Source organism: Nelumbo lutea, chromosome 1 (assembly GCF_056320005.1).
Source record: "Nelumbo lutea isolate HS-2025 chromosome 1, American lotus-T2T, whole genome shotgun sequence".
Taxonomy (NCBI): Eukaryota; Viridiplantae; Streptophyta; class Magnoliopsida; order Proteales; family Nelumbonaceae; genus Nelumbo; species Nelumbo lutea.
Genome location: NC_142684.1, coordinates 130,763,522 through 130,785,121, shown reverse-complemented (window position 1 = coordinate 130,785,121; position 21,600 = coordinate 130,763,522). Strand labels below are relative to the sequence as shown.

Below are 21,600 nucleotides of genomic sequence, written 5' to 3'. Positions count from 1 at the left end.
AACGTTTTGGATACTTTCATCTAAAATAAAAGGCTACCACAGTGAAGGGGAAAGACCCTCTAGTCTATTGGAGCCATGTGGTGCATGGGTTAGAGTTAAAAGATGTTTATGTTCTACAGGGAAGTGATTACATTCATTATTAGGAAACTAAATTGGTTGTGGGTGAGTATATAGATAAATTACAAAGTCTTTAATTTTTCTAATAAAAAACCATAAAATTCAGAGGGGGTTAAGAGAGAGAGAGAGAGAGAGAGAGAGAGGGGGGGGGGGGAATAAGGTTACATGGACAACTGCATTTTATTATATAATGTAATATAAATACAAGAACTCAAAGGCCAAAACAACATCTATGAAGCAAGAACTTTTCACTTGTTCATCCCAGTGGCATCATTAACAGCACTAGTGGCCCCTTGTGCCTTAGCCTGCATTTGTTGACAAACCTACACAATAAAAGTGGCCCCTCCAGCAACACTCTCTTTCTTTTTTTCTCATTTCTTAGCTTTAACTAGCCGCCTCCTTCTCAAAGTCTCACACTCCCCTATCATAATAATGTATATATGTGGTGGACTTTAACATAATCCTAATCTAAAAGTCAAAATAAAAATTACATTATATTTTACATCTTACGGGTTTGACCCGCTCAAACTAGATGGTTGAACCGCTAACCCAGAAACTGATAGCTAAAGCGGTTTTATTTTTAAAACCTTGATTTTTGTCAAAAGAAAGTTCCACAATCTTATTCATATTTTTAATAGTAGTGTAAATATAGAATTAAATTAATAAAAATATCATAAATGTGTCTAATTTTTTCTACATTTTTTTTTTGTAAATTTCTAGTTTATTTCTATTTTAAAATTTTTATTACCTAACTATGACTTCATAGGTTGATCAAATTGATTCAAATGGTTTAATTGCTTAGCCACCAACTAGATAAATAATGGTTTTTTTTTTAGTCAGTTTTACAATATATGGGTTCATATTGTTAAAAATATTAACATAGATCTAATTATTAGCATTTATTAGTAAAAAATAACTTAAAATATAGGATTTAGTAAGAGAAAATAGAATTTAATACCTTAAGTATAAGACTTAATGAGACGGGATTAAATGAGGTGGAAAGTAATAATTGAAGTTATATTTTCAACCATTACAATTAGAGATGGATTAAATAGACAAATATGACCATTATAGTAGCCATTAAAGCTAGCACTACAACTATAATAAAATAACTTTTATACCCTTTCTTAATCAAAGAAATAGAGGGTAATTTTAGTCCAAAAAAAATTCACACTACATTCATGCATTCCCACTAATATATATATATATATATATATCCCCACCAACCATTGCCTAAGTCAAATGGGTCATCAATTCAACCATCTTAGTCAACGGTTTAAAGAATTGAGTGATTCAACCACCAGGGCCAACAATGGTTTTAAACCATGTTGCTCACTCAATTCTATTTTCTGTTAACACCATCAAGGTGTGAAAGTGAGCTCGGATTTTCTGAAAGCAGAAAGTGAGCCCAGATGTACTCTAAGCATATTTGCACAATTTTCATTTTCAGCAAATCCAATCTTTATGAAAGCTTTAGGCCCCATTCACTTTTCGGTAAGTTATTTACCTGGGGTAAATGCATTTGCCCATGTTCTTTTATTTCCCAAGTAAATAAGGCAATGATCATTTTATCCATAAAAGTCTATTATTAGAAGGGGTGTTTTTGTCCCATTCAAGTGTTGGCAAGTTTCCCCCTAGGTGAGAAAGTTAATTACCCGCGTAGGAGATGGTTATAGGAAAATAAACTTTTCCTGGTCTTCATATAAATCTGAAAAAAGAACATGGGTTTCTTGATTAGTGGAAATCAAAATCCAATTGACCAACTTTCCCCTCTCTCAAAATCCCAAAAAAGAACACCCCTAGTGAAATTTAGCAAAAAACAAGAAATAGGGAACTAAGTGGTAAGCCTTCCAAACTACAGGATCTCCATTGAATTTACACTTATATATTCTTCTTGGGAGTACATAGGTTAATTTTATGGTTACTATATCTTTTTATAGGAACATGCAGTGTTGGCCATTGGGTACCCATAATTTCTCGAATTAGTTGTTTACTTAACCTCTATAATGAATAAATCAAGTAAATTTACTTTTAGCTTTTAGATGATCTCTTTAGTTAATCTCAATCATGGCTAGCTTTACAGAACATTGAAAGTTTGATAAAACAAGAAGAATGATCTTTCCAACTTTGGTGCCAATCAAGAAACCAAATATTCAATTCAGAAATAAAGAAGGGTAAAAGACGTAAACCTCCCTTTATGTTTCTCCTAAAAACTAAAGCATCTTTTCTCTTTTCAAATTGGACGGATACCTCCCTTATTGAATAAGGGTGCAATTTGGGCCAGCCCAGCCCAATCCCAAACGGATCCAGTCTGCAATATTACATAGGCTGGGTTTGGGTTTTTGGTCCTTATTGGGGAGAGAGAGAGAGAGAGAATAAGGTTACATGGATAACTTCATTTTATTATATAATGTAATATAAATACAAGAAATCAAAATCCAAAACAGCATCTATGAAGCAAAAACTTTTCACTTGTTCATCCCGGTGGCATCTTTGATAGCATCAGTGGCCCCTTGTGCCTTAGCCTGCATTTGCTGACCAACCTACACAATAAAAAAACCAATTAAAATTTATACTAGCAAACGGTTTGTTTGCATTATTAGTATTGGTAGAACAAGAGAATTTCTTTTGCTTGGGAAATGAAATGAACCTCTTGACATGATTCCTTGGCTGATTCATAGGCATTGCTTGCCTTGTCCATCATCTGATTTGCTTTGCCCTGCAAGGAGAAAACTTAAATTTGATCAAGAATGAAAACCCATGGGCACATTATGTTCCATGTATGCATGCATATATCTATACACATGATGAATTGGAGTATATAATGAACCTATATATAAGTGGATATTGCTCACCTGAGCTTGGCCCTTGGCTTCACCAGCATTGAAGCTGGCTTTCTGAGAGTTGTCAGCCATCTTTTTCCTCTTTTGGCCTCTTTGCAAAGAACTTACAACACAGATATTACTCAAGACGGTCTTGTGATGAATGATGAAAAAACAAAGTATTGGCGAGGGGATTTATAGTCTTTGTGATGAAGCCCTTGAGACACATATGCCATGTTGTTGTAACATTAATTTGTTTGTTAGACATTTCAGTCTTGAAATACACATAGAAGCTTTATTTGTGCCTGAAAACTCGTTCAATTCAAAGCTTGATTGTGCCATGTTGTTGGTGGGACTTTACCTATATAATGTGCGAAAGGATATCAAAGCTTGAGTGAAGCGTCACAAAAGACTCGTGGCAAGCGGTGATATGTGACGGTTTTACCAAAAAAACTCTGAAGACGGGTTCAAGGGGAGATTAGTGATGTTTGTGCTTCTCCTCTTAACTAGTTTGTTATTAGTTTGTAATGACAAACTCAGTTTGTGACTTTGTATCATTAAATATAAGTTTATTCTATTCCATTAAATCAAATAGTTAATTTCACAAAAAAAACCAAATAACTGATTCTTTTACAATAAAAAAGATAAATGTCAAATGGCTTCAATTTATTTTTATTGAATTTGTTGACTTTTTTTATGTATGAAAATCGTTTATATGATTTAATCAAGTATCTTAAGAGGCTATAGAGAGTCCATATTTTAAGTGTTATTTGGAATGGCACTTTACATGACCTGGATTTAATTCTTTTTTGGTCACCAAGGTTTGACAAACAAATCCCACAATGGAGTTCATTTTAGCCACCATTTTCTTAGTCATCGGTTTGACCATCCAAGTCGAACAGTTCAAACGACTGAGTTGATTCTAACATATATTTTACATTTTAGCCTTTAAATTAGAATATCAAGGTAAGATGGATAATGAATCATTAATATTCTAATCTAAAGTTTAAGATGTATAATATATATTAGAAGCAACTCAATTATTTGAACTGTTCAACCTAGATGGTCGAACTGCCGGTCATCAAAAAACCGATGGCCAAAAAGTGGTTTCATTTTCGGATTGGTTTTTCAACTTTGTTGACCAAGAAAAATGAATCCAGGCCATGTAAAATGGCATTCCAAATAACTTGTAATGTCAATATGGGCTCTTAAAATATTTGGCTAGCATGCCAAGAAATGCAAATTATATATATATATATATATATATATATATATATATATATATATATATTTGAAAGCAAAATGTACCCAATCAGTTAAGAAGAAGAAAAAGATGCAAATTGAACAACTATGGATTTCCAGTCCAGAGTATGCACGTTTAGTCTAATCTTCTAAACTATCGATTCTGAGACTTTATTCTAGAAAGGGCAAACCACTTCACATAATGTTACAGAAGATCTACTAGTTAGGGCTAGTGGTGAAGTTAGGAATTTTCTCTTTGGGGGGAGCGATTTATACGTGTAACTATACCCAATGCATGCTAGGTGTGAATACACACACAAAAACACACTTATTGGGTACTGGGTTTTTTAGTTGCTCATTTTGGTAGTTCGAAATTGAGTCCATCATGGCATGGTTTTATTATCTCCACCCACTCATAAGCCTAGAATTAGGTTCAAACATAAGCTATAGCCCTTATCATAATTACAAAACTGCAAAAAACGGTCCACCTTTTATCACTCCAAAGAGAGAGAGAAAGTGAATGAGAGAGAGAGTGGACTCCACCTTTTATGTGGCTTAACCCTAGGCTTCTCTAAAGTTAGGGCCTTCTAGGACCTAAAAAGGAGTATATGGAAGAATTATTCTTTGCAGCGTGACATGTTAGAATTACCAAAACCTAGCACTGTGAAATTACAAATTCACAAAGGTACTACTAAACATGGATTCAGTTTTTAAACATTTATTGAAATTACTCTATTACAAAACTTGAATTAAATCAATGGTTCAGTTCTTACTTCTTTTTACAAATTCTTGTATAGTTGTATTAAATAGATTTAGGTTCCCCTTATTTGATGAACATTTTCCAAAATCAGAAAACCCATGGACTAGTATCCAGATTTCTTATGCTAACATCATGGACAATGTTACTTTTATTTCTTTTAAGCCTATCACTACAAGAAAATTGTCATAACCATCGATGTAGATATATATACTGATGGATCAATGGCCGTCGGTGAAGGATATCTATATCGACGGTATGGCATAAAAATAAAAATGAAAAAAAAATGGTGTGAGGAAAGGCGCGGGCTGATCTTTTCCTCCCCCACGCATTTTCCTTCCCGCCCTCTCTGTCTCTCTCCTCTCCCATTCGTCTCTCTCTCGCTCGCTCTCTCTCTCTAGTTCTCTATCTAATCGACTCGTCTCTCTCTCGGTTCTCTTTCTCTCGCGTGCTCTCTCTCGAGCTCTCTATCTCAGTCCTCTCTCTCTCACGCTCTCTCTCTCTTGAGCTCTATCTCAGTTGACTCGTCTCTCTCTCGTGTGCTTTCTCTCTCGAGCTCTCTATCTCAGTCGACTCTCTCTCTCTCTCTCTCATTGGTTCTCTCACTCTCGTTCGCTCTCTATCTCAATATCTCTCACACGCAGTCGCACATCAGCATTTGGCAAGTATCTCATTCACACATCGGCAGCATTTGATTGAGGTAAAAATCCCTTTCTCTGATTTTTAGGTTTTTTTCTTGGTTGAAAAAATCAACTGTTGTTTTCTAGTGTTTAGTGGCCATTATCTAGTATCTCGTTGCTTTCCTGGAAACAGCATCGTATTATGGAATAGGTCCATGAAGGTGAAGTTTCTTAATGGTTCCTAAATCCTAAGCATGCTGTATTTGTATGTGCATTTACCGGACTTAATGAGTAATGCAAATTGGTTTAAACATGATTTTTCAAAGAATGTTCACAGAAAAAAAAAAAAAACTCATCAGCTATCTGGTCCAACTTAGTAAATTGTTAAGATCTGAATTCTCCTTGATTAAGAGCCATAAAACATCCTTCTTATGCCTCAAAAACATCATAAAGAAATCCAGTACTTTATTCTGTTGCTTCGGGAGTATCAAATTCAAAAAATTGAACTTCGTGTTGATACTTGGTAATGGCATCTAATTATGAAACACTAATTCACTAAATGCATCCTTAGATTGAGAACTTTTGGATCCTGCAGGAGTTGTGATTGTGTTTGGCAAACCACTGGATTTCCCTTGAATTAATTCACTATGGCATTATTTATCATTTACCTTCTCTTTGTAATTAACCCATATTGCAGGAATTTAAGGGTAAGGTTGGTGGTGTTAAAGTTAAATCCATTGACACAACTGGTGCTGGTGATGCATTTGTCAGTGGGATACTGAGCAGTTTGGCATCTGACCTAAATTTGTATAAGGTACCTTTTCTCTCCTTGCATAAATCACTGGTGTCCGCCTATTGTTTATGTTGCTCATTAAGATTAGTGTTTTATCATACAGTAGTAGTTAGCAAAATCTAGTTCAATTCTTAGTTCTCCATTCTCTTTTCCGTTCCTGTTTCTACTGTGACTTTCCATATTGTTTGACTCTGCTGCTTTTTTTAGTATGTTTCAATATTGATCAATTTCTTTAGGGATTTTTTCATTTCATTTGTTGATTCCAAATGGTCTGTTTGTGACTGATTTAGATATTGGCATTATAATCTGCCAGTAATCCCCAAAAGTATTTGTTCCTTGAGCTTGCCTCATTACCTTGCCATAAAATGGATGTTATTTTCTTTCTTTTGTAATTGTTGCATATGACTTTTCACTATTTTCTTCATTTATGTTAATAGAAATCATAAGAAAAACAGTAGAAGATTACTTACATTTCCTTTCAATTTTAGACCTTCCCTTAATAGAACTTTCCTAGAAAGGCTATAATAGGTGTGAGGGATTCACTTAGAGGTGGGGTTATGGTGGCAATAGAAGGGTTAACTCAGAATGTAGAGATTCAGCTGCAATGGGTTAAGATAAATGCTAACTCCTTTGCTGATACTCTTCCTAAACAAGGGGTGGGGAAGGGATCAAATGTTCTGGGTTGTATTGTAATTCTGTTTTTTGTTTTCCTGGGGAGGGTTAAGAGATTTTACCTCTCCCCTTACTTCCTCTGTACCTTTCTATTAATTCTTTAATAAAAGTTTATGTTGTTGATAAAAAAAACTATAATCGAAAAACATAACTATGAAAGATTGTAATATAGTGTCAGGCAGTGGATAGTCCTGTAATGGATTTATTAGTTTCTCACAACAGCCTAGGCTCTTGACAATCTCAACATATCATAAGTGAGAGGTTTCTCTAGGGAACTAGGATAACTCATATGTCAAGCCATATTGGCTGATGCATTAGCAAAACAAATGAGTGAACAGAGACCAGTTATACCGGGGGGCTTATTGCATGTAATAAGCAAAAGAGATGCAGTTAGAGGTTAGGTAATAGGGGCTAGCCTAAGTTTTTTTAAATTAATAGCTGAAATTCATTAATAAATTAGAAAAAATGGTGGATATAAATAAGGAGGAGATAGCCTCTCAACTCCCCCAGGTAGAAGCCATAAAATGGATTACAATATAGCCCAAAAATTAGTGTTTCTTCCCATCCCTTATTTAACCAAAGCATCAACCATGGGTTGTCCATTCAAACTGGACGGTTGAACCACTGACCCAAAAACCGGTGGCCAAAGCAGTTCCAATTCTAGTCAATTTTTAAAACATTGAATTAAACCAGTTCAAAATAACCATTTCCCACCACATCTAATTCCATTCCCTCCATCAAATATCCCAAATTTTGATTTTCCACCATGATTACAACTGCAAAACCTCATGATTTGAGTTCGACTAGCCTCAAGGCCCTCAACGATTTCAGGTTCGACTTGAACCTTAAAGAGAATCACTAAGAAATCGAAATTTCTCTACTGATTTCTTGGACTTCTACCACTCGCCTGATCCCCTCTCTACTTCTCTCCATAATTTGTTCATTTTACCGAAGCTATTGATGTTAGTCTCTCTCTTTCTCTATTTTTCTTTCCATTATTTTATTTCTTGGTTACTATAGGGTTTTATCATTCTTTTCTATATGGTTTTCTACTTTTCTCATTCTTCTAACATTAGGTTTTTAAATTTTTAGTGGCCGATCAAGCTTGACAGGGGGCTGTAAAATAAAAACAGTGATTTGATGACAAACCTTACATAAGATTCGCGGTTGTAGTGACTTGAGGTAAGATGTCAATTTTTGTATTCAAAATTCTTGTGCGTCTCTCTTTGTCTTGGCCCATCAAATATCATTTGTGTTTTGTTTCAGGGAAACAGGGTTGAGTTTGGCCTTTCTCACAAGAATAGCATACCCAAAAGTGAGATTCAATCTCATGTCAGTCTCTGTATATAATTTTCTATATATTTAATTCTTTTTACACTGGAGTCATAGAATTATATTCTTTTAGTAAGGCAATTGATGGAGATCAATAGCCTTTTGATAAAATACAGTTGGGTGCAAATTAAATATTTGACTTGATTTAATTATTTATGTTCTTTTGATAAGGCAATCTATAGAGAACTAGCACGACCATGGAATTTTAAGTGAAGGTTAACATGACAGAAATGAGATGCTAAGGTATAATATTAATATAAGGATTATGGAGTCTAAAATTAAATTTCAATTTGATATGTAGATTTTATATGCTGTAATTGCAATAAAAAACACTCCAAAAAGGAGGGTAGTTATTGGTTTTTGATATTTGGAATTCTATCTACATAGGGATTGATGAGATATGTGGTGGAGAGTAGCACTTTGGCTAGATCCATTGTACTTTTATGAACGGATGGGATCTCCCTTGTATTTGTATTAACATTTGTCATCAGTTTACTGGTACAACAAAATTTTGATCAGTAACTACTAAAAAAATGTTTGCGTATGAGTTAATGGAAAGGTTAAATGGATAGGATTTCTAAAATGATTTCTAGGGTTGAAAATATAAAAGGAGTTGTGTTTAAGATAGAAGTGTGGATGGACTAAGAAAGTATGTAGTGGAACTCAAAGCAGCAACATGGAAGAGTTACATCTAACTCCAATGTGTACAAGCAAGCTCTGTGTCCTGAAATAATTCCTCCCAAAACCACTTTAGTGTTGTAAGTCAAAAACCAAGGATCCTACCAACTCCTGCTACTTTATTTATGAAAAAAAAAAAGAAGTTAGTGAGCCTACTCATGAGCCATGACTCCTCATGGAGGGTCAATGACTCAAAGCTTGATGTCTTCAACAGAACTAGAGCTGAGATGTTAAAGCATAAGCCTCAAAATAACTAAGGCCTACACCTCTGGGGATTTTGTTAGTGCCTTTCTTTCTAGGTGCCAACTTAACGCACAGACATAGATATATATGGATAGCAGATGTTGGATTGAAGTTGCTAGGAATCCTTATATATAGTATTAATTAGAACAGTTGAGCAGTATCTATTATCTGCATGCTTCTTGACTGTTCCCCATTTTGTCCTAAGAATAAGAATATCATGGATTGGATATTGACAATCTTCAAGTTGGATTGATTTTTGACATTGATATCACTTTTGTGCTCCATTGAGTAGTGGATCTATAACACCTGACAACAAATTATACCTCCTCTGAATTTTCTGAGCCAAGTGCCCAACCAGCCTCCCTGGAAATTATTCCTTAGTATTCTTGCCAACACCACTTGCTCCTCAGGATTAGCATTGATGAACCTACCAACCAAGCACTTCAATAATTCCAATCTCTAATGCAGCAGAACAAAATATTTAACTTTGATCCAATACTGCAACTGTCTGGGCATCCATCTTCGGTGCTACTATTTAGTTTTGTGGCTATGCAAGGATGTCAAGAATTTTTATTCAATTTTGTATTTCACTTTCTGTGCAGTAAATTTATTTATTTATTAATGTTGTCTTCTTAATTGGAGCATTTGATCAGTACTGTACCTTTTCTTGTGGAAAATATATTTATTGGTTATTTCATCTTTTCTCTTATTTTCCCTATAGGGAGTCTGCATTCCACTTATTGATTACCAGCTACCAACTGCTGATATCCGATGAAAAGTATTTCTGGTGTTTGAAATGGCAATATATGGTTTTAGACGAAGCCCAGGCTATTAAAAGTTCAAACAGGTTTAACTTCATCTTCCAGATTGATGTGCTTCTGATTATTTTAATTTCATAACCTTTCTATAGTGCATTAGCAGATAAATTTCACCTGATTGTCTTGGTGCAGGATATATTTCTTTTTTGTTGATACTTAAAATTTAATCAGGTGCTTATTATTATTATTATCTAAATATGAGTTTTATTTAGCTCTGTGTTAGTATGCAAAGTAAACTTATTACATGTTAATGAGCAAATTATTCGCAGGTAAGAATTAGTTAGATTCCAATCTAGTAAGTACGTCATTTCACAATCTTCAATTCTCTGCCATTATATGCATTAAATATAACCCTTACTCTATGATTTCCTGTGTTCTTGATGGTTATGATGAATATATTAGTTTTGCAGTATAAGGTGGAAAACATTGCTCAGTTTCAATTGTAGAAACCACTTTGCTTCTGACTGGTACACCCATACAGAATAACATGGTGGAGCTGTGGGCCCTTCTTCATTTTATAATGCCCACCTTATTTGACAGCCATGAGCAGTTCAATGAGTGGTTTTCAAAAGGGTATTGTCTGTTGCCAGTTTGTTTTTTAATCCTTTAATTCATTTAAGCATTATAGCTGTCAAGGTTCCATTACTCATTCTTTGTCCTTGTATATTATCAGCACTGAAAATCATGCAGAACATGGAGGAACCTTGAACAAACACCAACTCAACAGACTGGTAAGTGGAGGTTTTCAGTTTTGATAATTTTACTGAGAATATGGCTTGAGAAGTTGAATGTTTCAATATCAAGAGATAATATCACATGCCTAAATAAATGTATCTGTATTTATCATTTCTGTTTTGATTATCTATTTTTGTTGCTCTGCTTTTATATACTATGCCTAGTGCTTTTCCCTAGATTGACGTTTTTGCTATTTTTTCTAGTACATTTATATAATGTGTGTACCTGATTTTTAATGGGCATTCTAGTAATCTTCTGTAGCTCTGTCTACTGTTATTAATATATTACAAAATTTCTGTGGTACACCTGAAAAGATCCTTTTTTACCTGGGCTTTTGGTTAAGTTACCTTATACAATTGATTCCTGACTGATTTGTTGCTTCTTATTTTTTTGACAGCATGCAGTTCTTAAGCCCTTATGTTTCGGCAAGTCAAAAAAGATGTGATAATGGAGATGACTGGAAAAACAGAGATCACAGTGCATCGTAAGTTGAGTTCTAGACAGCAAGCATTTTATCAAGCTATAAAGACTAAGATATCTCTTTCTGAGTTGTTTGATGGAAGCTGAGGGCATCTCAATGAGAAGAAAATTCTCAATCTGATGAATATTGTTATCCAGATGATGAAGGTACCTTGGTCTTGCTCTGGCTTCCTATCTGTTCTTTTAGTAGACATTTGCACAAAAGAGTGGCTTTCCTTTGTTGTCAATCTGTCTGTAATGTTCCCTTCCATGTTGAATACAAACAGTGTTTTTTTTTTTTTGTTTTTTTTTTGTTTTTATTTATGTATGTTCTGGTAGGTGTGCAACCACCTGGAGTTGTTTGAAAGGAATGAGGGGACCACATACCTGTACTTTGGTATGATCCCAAATTCTCTTCTGCCTCCTCCCTTTGGGGAATTGGAGGACATACATTATGCAGGGGGTTGGAATCCAATAACATATAGGGTACTTCCTGCAAGTTTTCCTTTGTGATCATTGCACCTGAATCGATCTGGTGGACCATTTTTTTTCTTTAGGTTCCGAAGTGGGTTCATCAAGAAATAATTGAAAGTTCTGAAATGCCTTGTTCAATGTTCAGTCATGGGGTTCAACAAGAACTATTTCAGAAGCTTTTCAATATATTCTCTCCTGAGAATGTTTATCAGTCTATGCTCCCACAAGATAAAATATCAGATGAGTCTTTTCCTCTTAAAAGTGGAACATTTGGTTTTACACAAGCGTGGAAATAAGTGTGATTGCCATCAAGCGTGGGTGGACAGAATACAAGCAGCAGCCTATCTTCCTGTGAGCCTAGCCTCTATGCTTCTCTACTTCAATATTGGTCTTACACCAGGTGGCTTAATGACAGCATTCTTAACAGTGGTATTTTTCTAACTCATGATCTTTATACTGTATTTCTGAAAATATATCTAGTTTCAATGCGGTTACACTTTAAATCTAGGGCTATCAGTGAGGAATGCGTTGGGAAGACTACCAATCGTTTTTTGTTCCCTAGGATTTTCTTTTTCCCATGATGAGATGGTTTTGAAATTAACTATCTATTATCTGCATGCTTCTTGACTGTTCCCCATTTTGTCCTAAGAATAAGAATATCATGGATTGGATATTGACAACCTTCAAGTTGGGTTGATTTTTGACATGGATATCACTTTTGTGCTCCATTGAGTAGTGGATCTATAACACTAGAGACAGGAAGGAGGGATTCTTCCACCACATTGATGCCTTTTCTTTTCTTACCTTCTCCTTTGTTTCTTCTGACTTCATTGAATGATTCAAACTGTAAATTCATTTTGTGTTGTTGAAAGTAACATGTTTAAACCCATCTATTATTGGGGGTTCAGTGGCTTATGTGCTTTCATGGGCGTTGCTGCAACCTTCATATCTGCACACCTTGTCAGATCCATGGGCATTCTAAAGGTTCTGTTTCATATGTAAATGATTGGTATACCATACTAGTTTCTTTACACCCTTCTCTATTAATTTTGTCAAATATATGGGCCCACTATATCTGGCTGGAGCAGCTGGGTTGATATTCCAGGCTTCAAAATGTGGGCCAACAATTTTTGACTGTTGCCAAAGGTCATTTTTCTTGGTTCTTGAAATGTGAGCCCATATATTAGACAAAATTAATATATGGGCCAACAGACAAAATGTGGGCCCATATATTCCTCTCACTCTCTCTTTCTCTTTCTTGGTTCTTGAAATGTGGCGATGTTACAGAGAGGAATCTTCTTTCCATCTCTTATGCACAGTTTCTCTTGCGGTTTTTTTTATTTTTTATCAAAACAGGACTTTCACTCATTCCAATAAGCTTCATTCCCTCGTTTACTCTGTAGAAATTATACCAGTATCCACTCCGCCTCTACAAATTCTCAGTTCTTGTCATCCTGCTTCCTGCTTTACCTTCTTCCAAGTTCAATTACTGTTCGGTTTGCACCTTCACTTCTTCAGGCTAGAGATGAAGAGGAGTGAAAATAGCTCATGTAAAGACAAGAAGGCTTAGTTCATTTTCCCTTTTCTACAAATTCACATTTCCTGTCATCCTGCTTCCTGCTTTACCTTCCAATTTCTATTACTGTTCCGTTTGCAACTTCACTTCTTCAGGCTAGAGATGGTGAAGAGGAGTGAAAATAGCTTATGTAAAGACAAGAAGCCTTGCTTCTTCAAGATTATGTTGCCGGGACTCCCCACCCAACAGTTGGTACTCTCAATCTTTTACCTCTGTTAGTTCATTTCCCCCTTTCTTGGCCTTTCTGGTTTTTAATCTGTGAAAATGCTTTACTAAAACCGAATGACGAGCTTTTTTTTCTTAGTTGTTTTGCAGCAGATTCCTCTAAATTTTATGAGGCACATTTCAAAAAAAGTAGCTGGAATAGCAATCCTAGAGGATCGTAGTGGTTATCGTTGGTTCGTCAAATTAAGATAGACTTCAAGTGGCATATATTTAGGGGAAGGGTGGCAGGATTTTTTAGATCACTTTATACTGTAATGAATTTTTATTATTTCGATATGATGAAAATCTGATGTTTAATGTGAAGATTTTTGGCAAGAATGGTGGTGAGAGAGATACCAGTACATTTACAGTTGGAATGCAATTTTTATCTTTTACAATATTAATAGGCTCACATATTGGAATTTTACATGTTTATTTTATTTAGATGGTTGACAATAGTATTTAGATGGTTGATAATAATTATTATAATATTTGTAACAATTTATTAAATTAAATATCATCAATTAAATAGTTGATTGTTGCTACTTTAATAACAGTTTGGAAAAACCGACGCCATAAATAAGCAAAAGAAGCAATTGCCAACAATGAACGTGATTGTTGTATGAACCTTTGGGGCAACAATTACTTGATTGTTGCTTGTTCAACAACAGTCTAGAAGGGTTGGTGCCTAAGATGCTAATTAGAGATAAATTTTCAATTGTTGCAAATTTATAATTAACATCAACTAGTATGATTGTCGTTGAAGGTACCATTGAGTAACATTTAATCAGTTGTTGCTAAAAATTTATATGGGCAATGATTTTATTAATTGTTGCTGAAATTTTGCAACAGTTTCAATTGGTTGTGTCCAAACACAATTGTTGCCACTAGTTGGTCCAACTGTTTTGAATAGTGTATTCTGCAACAATTGATTGTTGCTAAAACATTTTAACAATGGTTTTGCTAGCCACAACTTGTTCAGTTGTAAGTAAAATATTAGGCAACAGTTTTTCCTGTATTAGGAACAATTTTTGATTGTTGCTAAATGTCAATTTTCTTGTAGTGTGATCAAGGAATGTTTTTCTTTCCACTGCGACTTTCCTAGAAATGCTTGAATGAAATGAAGTGCAAAAGTACCCTATGGGTTGAATCCACAATCTTTTGCTTGTGGAGGGGGTTGTATATTTGATTATCCTTGTGACCATCTTGATCATCATTCAACTTGTTAACTGTTCTTATGATGATGGTGATGATAACCATCACCCCATGCATTTGTTCATTTTTTCTGTTGTTGATTACTAATCTTACCAATGGATAACCTTTTACCATCATTGGTTATTTATGTTAGATAGTTTTGTATACCCTTAGTTTCAATCAAAATGATGTAATTTATGAGTTTATTGTAAATGAATAAAAATGTATATTTGATTCATGTTCCCTTGATATGTTTCTGTGTAATACATTTAAACTGGACACTTAATGAGACTCGTGTTAGTTAATAATGTTCACAACCAGTGGGTCGGTCTGGAGAGACCTATCCTGATAAGGCTGATACTGTGGTGCCACTAAGTCGATTGGGATGATTTGTCTTACCTACCGGGGTGAGACCTTATGCACATACAATGTAAGATTAATTGAATATTTGAATTGGACCAAATTTCTAGTATTGCACTGGACCTTGGAGATTGATGAATAAAACTAGAAAGTTACACCCGACCCCTAGACTCGATTATGATACTACACTGTGTCGGATTGGGCTGTCTTTGATGTACCAATCAGTGAGATCCTTAGCGGGGGTCAAAACATAGGTATGTTGGGACAGTCAGAGAATTCATATGAGTGGGTGATCATAATGACAGAATCAACCATTTTCAATCGTTGAGATTTGTTTTGCAAAATATATTTTATATGAGATATAAAAGTATATATATTATGGTTTCGAAATGATTTGCAAAAGGTTTTAATTCCTGAGATCTATATTTGAGAAAATGCAACACTGTTCCTTGCAGTCGAGGGAGAAGTCCTCTCTTGTCGGGCAGTGTATGATCATTATGGGCTGAGAGGTTAAGTGTAAGAACATTGATGATAATACCTGATGGGCTAATCTTGTATCTGCCCACAGTTCCTGGGTGTTACAAGGTGGATTGGCCCATGGACCACTTAGGGTAATTGTTGGGCCCATAGAACCCATCTGATGGGTTTCAGGGGTGCACTGTCCTTAATAGTGTATTCGGCCAGGCCTTGTAACAAAGGCTGGGTTGAACCCATGTGACTGATGTGTAGATCAATGTTTGGGTCCCATGCCATACAAGGAAGCCCAACTAGGCAGCAGTTTGAAAGGTTAAATGAATACATAACCTTAAATGGGCCTTAAGCCCATTTCGAACTGGGCTAATTTGATTAGTCACTTAAGGGGCGAATTCTGAGATGGATCAGCTGATAGGATTGGGCCCACACCCTATCCATTTAGAGAGTCCAAGATTTAAATAAGATTTAGATCTGGAAACTTTCTAATTAGATTAGGAGATGGCTGATCTAATCTACATATAAGATAAGGGTTATCCCTTATCACTTAAAGGGACTTCTAATCGAAATATGATTTGGGTTAGCAACTCATAATGGGATTATGAGCTAATCCCTTTAAGTCTATAAAAGGAAGAGGGGGCGGCAGTCTTTAGACATACAATCACAAGCAACAGATAGTCTTGTCTTCAGAGCTGAAATCATAGAAGAGAATTCTGCTCCCTACAAATACTCTCTTGCCGCCTCCTTCCTATAGCCGCCGCCTACAGCAGTTCGATCTCCAGTTCTTGGGAGAAATCAAGATTGGATCTTGATTCCAATCTTTTGGAGAAAAGATTGGTGGGAGTTGTATTCACAAGCCGTGCAGGTGATTTTTGAGAAGGATCAAGTTCTTTTGGAAGAACACTGCTGATTCTGCTCCACCCTACATTGCAACATCTTCAGTGGAAGCAGATTTTGGATCATTCCTTGGGTATGAACACCTCCATTGAGAGATATTATTTCTCTGTATCAGATATTATCTCTCCCTACTCTTTTTGGTTCAGATTATGGTTCAAGAATGATCATTGAAAATATGATTTTTAAATAGAGAATTCGATTCCCAGTTGAAGGGAGAGAAAAATTTTTAAAATTCGCCCCCTTATTCCGCAATCTTTGGACGTCCATATGATGGATTTCCTATCCCTTCAGTGGTATCAGAGCCATGGTTCAAATGTTGAACCATTCTGTTTCAGATTTGAACTTGCGCAAATAGGGAGAAGGCGTTCTACCTAATTTGCGCAGATATGTGTTTTGGGAATTTGTTCCTAAAACTGATGTGCAAATAATATGAAATTAATTCTACATAAATCAGATTATTATTTAGAATAGTTTGATATGATTTTCTTGATTTATGGGTTGTTCGTACAAGAGGAGATCGAATTCTTGGTTTGCATAGGGAGAACTGCAAGATTTGTAGTTTCTTGAATTTATTTATTACATTTGGTCTGTAAACAATTTTTTTATTTTATTTTTTAGACTCAATGTATAGGCATTCGATCTGATGTAATTATTAATAGAAATAGAATTTCTATTTATTTTATTTTGGACCGAATATGGTGGCGTAGAGAAGGAGATTTTGCAGATGGGACATTCGCTATCTGCGATTTGCAGTTTGAGAAACTGTAATCTGTGATCTAACCTCTGTTTTGCAGGATGGAGTGTGCGAACAACCCTGATTAACTGATTCTTGATTTTCTTTTATCAGTTATTTAATTTCAGATTATTTTCTTGAATTAAGGATTTAATTAAAGATCAAACCCTAGACCCATTTGAACCAAGATTGGTTCAAACTGTTTGGACCAAATCTAGGGTTTAATCAAGGCTGAAAGTCAGCCCTAATTTTCCCACTAATGGGCCTGAGGATTGATATTTAATTAAATGGTTAATTCGGCCCAACTTGTAAAGGCCCAGTTTTAAATAGTTAAAACTACTAAAAGCCCACTTCAAAGGATAAAGCTATATGGGCGGAACTGGGTAACCCTAATTCAGCCCATATACCTAGATAATATTAATGGTTAATATTATGGATTTTCAACGGGCTTCTAATGGGCCTTACAGATAATTAATTGATTGGATCAATTTATCCCTGTGTAAGATGTTTGGATGTGTGATGTGCTCCGTACATGGGCCATAAGTGCTTGGTCCATGCTCATTCGACAGTGGCTCTTGTGCATACCTTGGCTGAATGCACATCATTGCCATGGTGTTTCTTCTGGTCGTTGGATGACCTCCCTTAGTGGTGGGCCCCACACCTCATCGAGAGGTTACGTGCGAAACCCTAGCCGATTAAAGGCCCACCGAAATCTGACTTTATAAAAGTCAGTGGGAGTCACTTTGGTTTGACTTAAATCAAACTAGGGCGTAATTAACTGTTCCCTCCAGCTAATATGAGTGCAAGTGATAGGGAGATTCATATGATGAACTCTCTAAAGGCCTTCCATCATTAGCATGAGGATGGGTCCTTCAGTAATGATGAAACACACCAGAAAATGGGCTATCCATTTGTTGTTGGGCTTGTCTGAGTGTTTCATAAGATGATAGGGGCGTCATAGACCGATGTGGGAGGGGCTTCACCAGAAAATGAGAACTCTCTCACGGTACCTTAGCGTTCACGAATATGACGGGTAAGCACTGGATAGAAATGTTTACCTAAAAACGGCTCTGAACATTGTTTATAGAGGCTAAAGGGAAAACTCATATGATGAGTGGATATGATCATTCACAGAAAGGTGGTGGGGTTATGCAGCTGAAACAGTTGGTTCCATGCACCCTATGTGATTTTTCACATTTCTAGAGACAACCCGTAGTCTCCGTCACTGAGAAAGGAGGGAAATCTCAGAGATGAATAAATGGAAATGGATCGTAGATTAAAATCCATATCTATGAGATGAACATGAATCAAATTAGGTTGTGGACTGATGTTTGCTCTTTTATTAGAAAATGGCAAACGGATCTTTTGCAAAGCTTCTTGATGACAACAAGCTTAAGGGCCCAAACTATGCCGACTGGTACAGGAACCTTATGCTAGTCCTAGCTTTTGAAAAGCTGGACAAAGTGGCAAAGAATCCTGCCCAGAGCGTCCGGGTGACAGGGCTTCTGAGGCTCGAAGGAGAGACTATCAGGAATGAGAGGAGAAAAACTCCCTAGCCTGGTGTTACATCATTACCTCCTTGGACAACCCAATACAGAGGCAGTTCGATCAGATCGAACTCGCTAAGGACATATTGGATAGTCTGAGGACGATGTATGAAGAGCAGAATTGTTTTACTCGACAAAATGTCTTGAAACAGTTCATGACCACGCAAATGTCCAAGGGCCAACAAGTTCACGACCATTGTCTTCGGATGATGGGTTACATCAACGAACTGGAGGCTCTTGGATCCAGGTTGGACCTTGTGACCCAGATAAATGCTATCATTAATTCTTTTCCTCCTTCATTTAATCCGTTCATCATGAATTATAACATGAACAAGCTGAATGTCAACTTGCAAGAGCTCAGCAATATGTTGCAAAGAGATGAAGAACTGATTAAGAAGGATGAGCCTGTAGCTATGCTTGTTGAAGCTAGCAAGACGGGCAAGAGAAAAAGGAAGGCAAAGAAGCCTTAGAAGAAAGCCACTAAGGGTAAGAAGCAGAAGAAAGACAAAGCATCGGATGCCTGTCACTTCTGCAAGAAGACCGGCCACTGGAAAAGGAATTGTCCTGCCTACCTGGAATCCAAGAAAGGTAATTTCGAAACTTGTGTTATAGAAACCAATTTATTGATAGCTTCTGCGTCCTAGTGTATTGACTCCGGGGCTTAACTCATACGTGTAACTCACTGCAGGGGTTCAAGTAAGTAGAAGGCTGAGTGAAGGAAAAGTCACTCTCTACTTGGGGACCATTACAACTGTTGCAGTCACGGCAATAGGAACCGTGGAGTTAATTTTTAGAGAAGGAAAAATTGTACTCAAAGATTGCCTTTATGTACAAAATTTAAGAAGAAATTTGATTTCTGTTTCAAAACTGTGTGCAGATGTTTATTTTGTCTTCTTTAGTAATACGATTACTATTAAAAGAAATAACAGATTCATTGCATACGGGGAACTGGAGAACGGTCTTTATGTTCTACATCATTCTCTAGAAACTAACATAACCGAAACTACATCGGCTGAAATCCCCAAGAAGAGAGCCCGTGATACAGTTAATCCCACATGTCTGTGGCATTACCGACTTGGCCACATCGGTGTTGATCGAATCACAAGGTTGGTAAAGGATGGTCATTTAGATTTTCTAACTGTAGAAGATCTTCCCACCTGTGAGCCTTGCATACAAGGCAAGATGACGAAACGACCATTTAACGGTAAGCCTGAAAGATATACAGGCACACTTGACCTAATATATACTGATGTATGTGGTCCCCTGAGTGTTAGGACATGGAATCAACATGTGTATTTCATCACCTTCACAGATGATTTCTCACGATATGGTTACGTGTACCTAATGAGACACAAGTCTGAATCCTTTGAAAAGTTCAAAGAGTTTAGACAAGAGGTCGAGAAACAGTTGGGGAGAGAAATTAAAGACCTTCGATCTGATCGATGTGACGAGTATCTATCTGACGAATTTAGGGACTACTTAAAGGACAATGGGATAGTATCACAATTACCTCCTCCTGCTACACCACAACTTAAGGGTGTTTCAGAGAGGAGAAATAGGACCTTATTGGATATGGTCTTGTCACTTCTCATACACTCAGAGTTACCCACATCCTTTTGGGGTTACGCATTAGAGACTGCGATTTATGTGCTGAATCGGGTTTCAACCAAATCGGTTCCGAATACTCCATATGAACTTTGGACCGGAAAGAAACCAAGTGTCAGACACTTGAAGATTTGAGGTTGTTCAGCACACGTTAAAAGAACGAGTGCAGACAAGTTGGAATCCAAGACCAGCCGTTGCCTATTTGTAGGCTACCCAAAAGGCTCTGTCGGTTACCTATTCTATGACCCAAATGGGCAGAAAGTATTCTGCAGTTGAAATGCCAAATTCTTGGAGACCGATTACATCCTGGACTCCCATCGTTAGGAAATTGTTCTTGATGAGGAGAGCTCAGGAGCAGTGGGAGATGTCCCACAAGTTCCAGGTAGTTACTAACCTAGAAGATCCACTCGGGTATCCAGGCCACCAGTCCGTTATGATTATGACCAGGATAGTTACCTGGTGGAAACCTTGACTAGTGAAGAGGATTCCGTGACTTACATAGAAGCTATGTTGGACATAGACTCCCAGAAGTGGGTGGAGGCCATGAGAGCAGAGATGGACTCAATGGAGACCAATGGAGTCTGGACTCTAGTAGATCCGCCCTCTAGGGTAAAATCAATTGGTTGCAAATGGATTTATAAGAGGAAGAAGGGCCCCGATGGTAGGGTTGAGACCTCCAAAGCTCGTCTGGTGGCGAAAGGGTACACTCAGAAAGAGGGCATCGATTATGAGGAAACTTTTTCGCCTGTGGCCATGCTTAAATCCATTAGGATCCTGCTAGCTGTAGCAGCATACCATGATTATGAGATTTGACAAATGGATGTCAAAACTTCATTCCTGAATGGAGATCTTATTGAAGATATCTATATGCAGCAGCCGCAAGGCTTCATAGCTGCGGGTCTGGAAAACATGGTATGTAAACTTAATAGATCCATTTATGGACTTAAGCAGGTTTCTAGAAGTTGGAACATCCGTTTTGACTCTGCTGTCAAATCGTTTGACTTCTAGTAGAATCTAGATGAACCATGTGTTTACAGGAAGTACAGTAGAGATAAGGTTACCTTCTTGGTTCTATATGTAGACGACATTCTACTCATTGGGAATGATGTAGAAATGCTGACTACGGTGAAAGTATGGCTTTCACAGTAATTCTCCATGAAAGATCTTGGAGAAGCCTCCTATATACTGGGTCTTCGACTCTATAGAGATAGATCGAAGTGGATAATAGGATTATCCCAATCTGCCTACATT

The 21,600-nt window shown here is 36.6% G+C and overlaps 1 protein-coding gene and 1 long non-coding RNA gene across 10 annotated transcripts; one reads left to right on the top strand and one right to left on the bottom strand.

The window, feature by feature from the left end:
• Positions 1 to 2,498: 2,498 nt before the first annotated feature.
• LOC148877580 (uncharacterized) lies at positions 2,499 to 3,189 on the bottom strand. The gene is made up of 3 exons (XM_088942175.1): positions 2,973 to 3,189; positions 2,768 to 2,836; positions 2,499 to 2,660 (listed from the first exon to the last, which is right to left on the bottom strand). Exons 1-3 carry the CDS (start codon positions 3,030 to 3,032, stop codon positions 2,586 to 2,588), a joined length of 204 nt encoding a protein of 67 aa, XP_088798301.1. The 5' UTR covers positions 3,033 to 3,189; the 3' UTR covers positions 2,499 to 2,585.
• Positions 3,190 to 5,225: 2,036 nt separating this feature from the next.
• On the top strand, positions 5,226 to 13,942 carry LOC148877579 (uncharacterized). 9 transcript variants are annotated; one of them, XR_016097307.1, is made up of 11 exons: positions 5,226 to 5,638; positions 6,256 to 6,372; positions 8,116 to 8,205; positions 8,290 to 8,338; positions 9,998 to 10,123; positions 10,576 to 10,667; positions 10,768 to 10,825; positions 11,227 to 11,456; positions 11,846 to 12,191; positions 13,434 to 13,530; positions 13,643 to 13,942. It is a non-coding gene; the product is annotated as an uncharacterized LOC148877579 (long non-coding RNA). The 9 variants fall into 9 exon arrangements; XR_016097283.1 differs by having other exon boundaries at positions 13,166 to 13,530; XR_016097289.1 differs by having other exon boundaries at positions 10,505 to 10,667.
• The last annotated feature ends 7,658 nt before the right edge of the window (positions 13,943 to 21,600 follow it).

Bases quoted from the DNA above. Each gene is read 5' to 3' on its own strand.
- LOC148877580 (XM_088942175.1), bottom strand. From the start codon at position 3,032: ATGGCTGACAACTCTCAGAAAGCCAGCTTCAATGCTGGTGAAGCCAAG. The intron at 2,837-2,972 runs GTGAGCAATATC...TTCTCCTTGCAG, and splicing joins AAGCCAAGGGCCAAGCTCAG to GGCAAAGCAAATCAGATGAT. The intron at 2,661-2,767 runs GTTCATTTCATT...TTTATTGTGTAG, and splicing joins CCAAGGAATCATGTCAAGAG to GTTGGTCAGCAAATGCAGGC.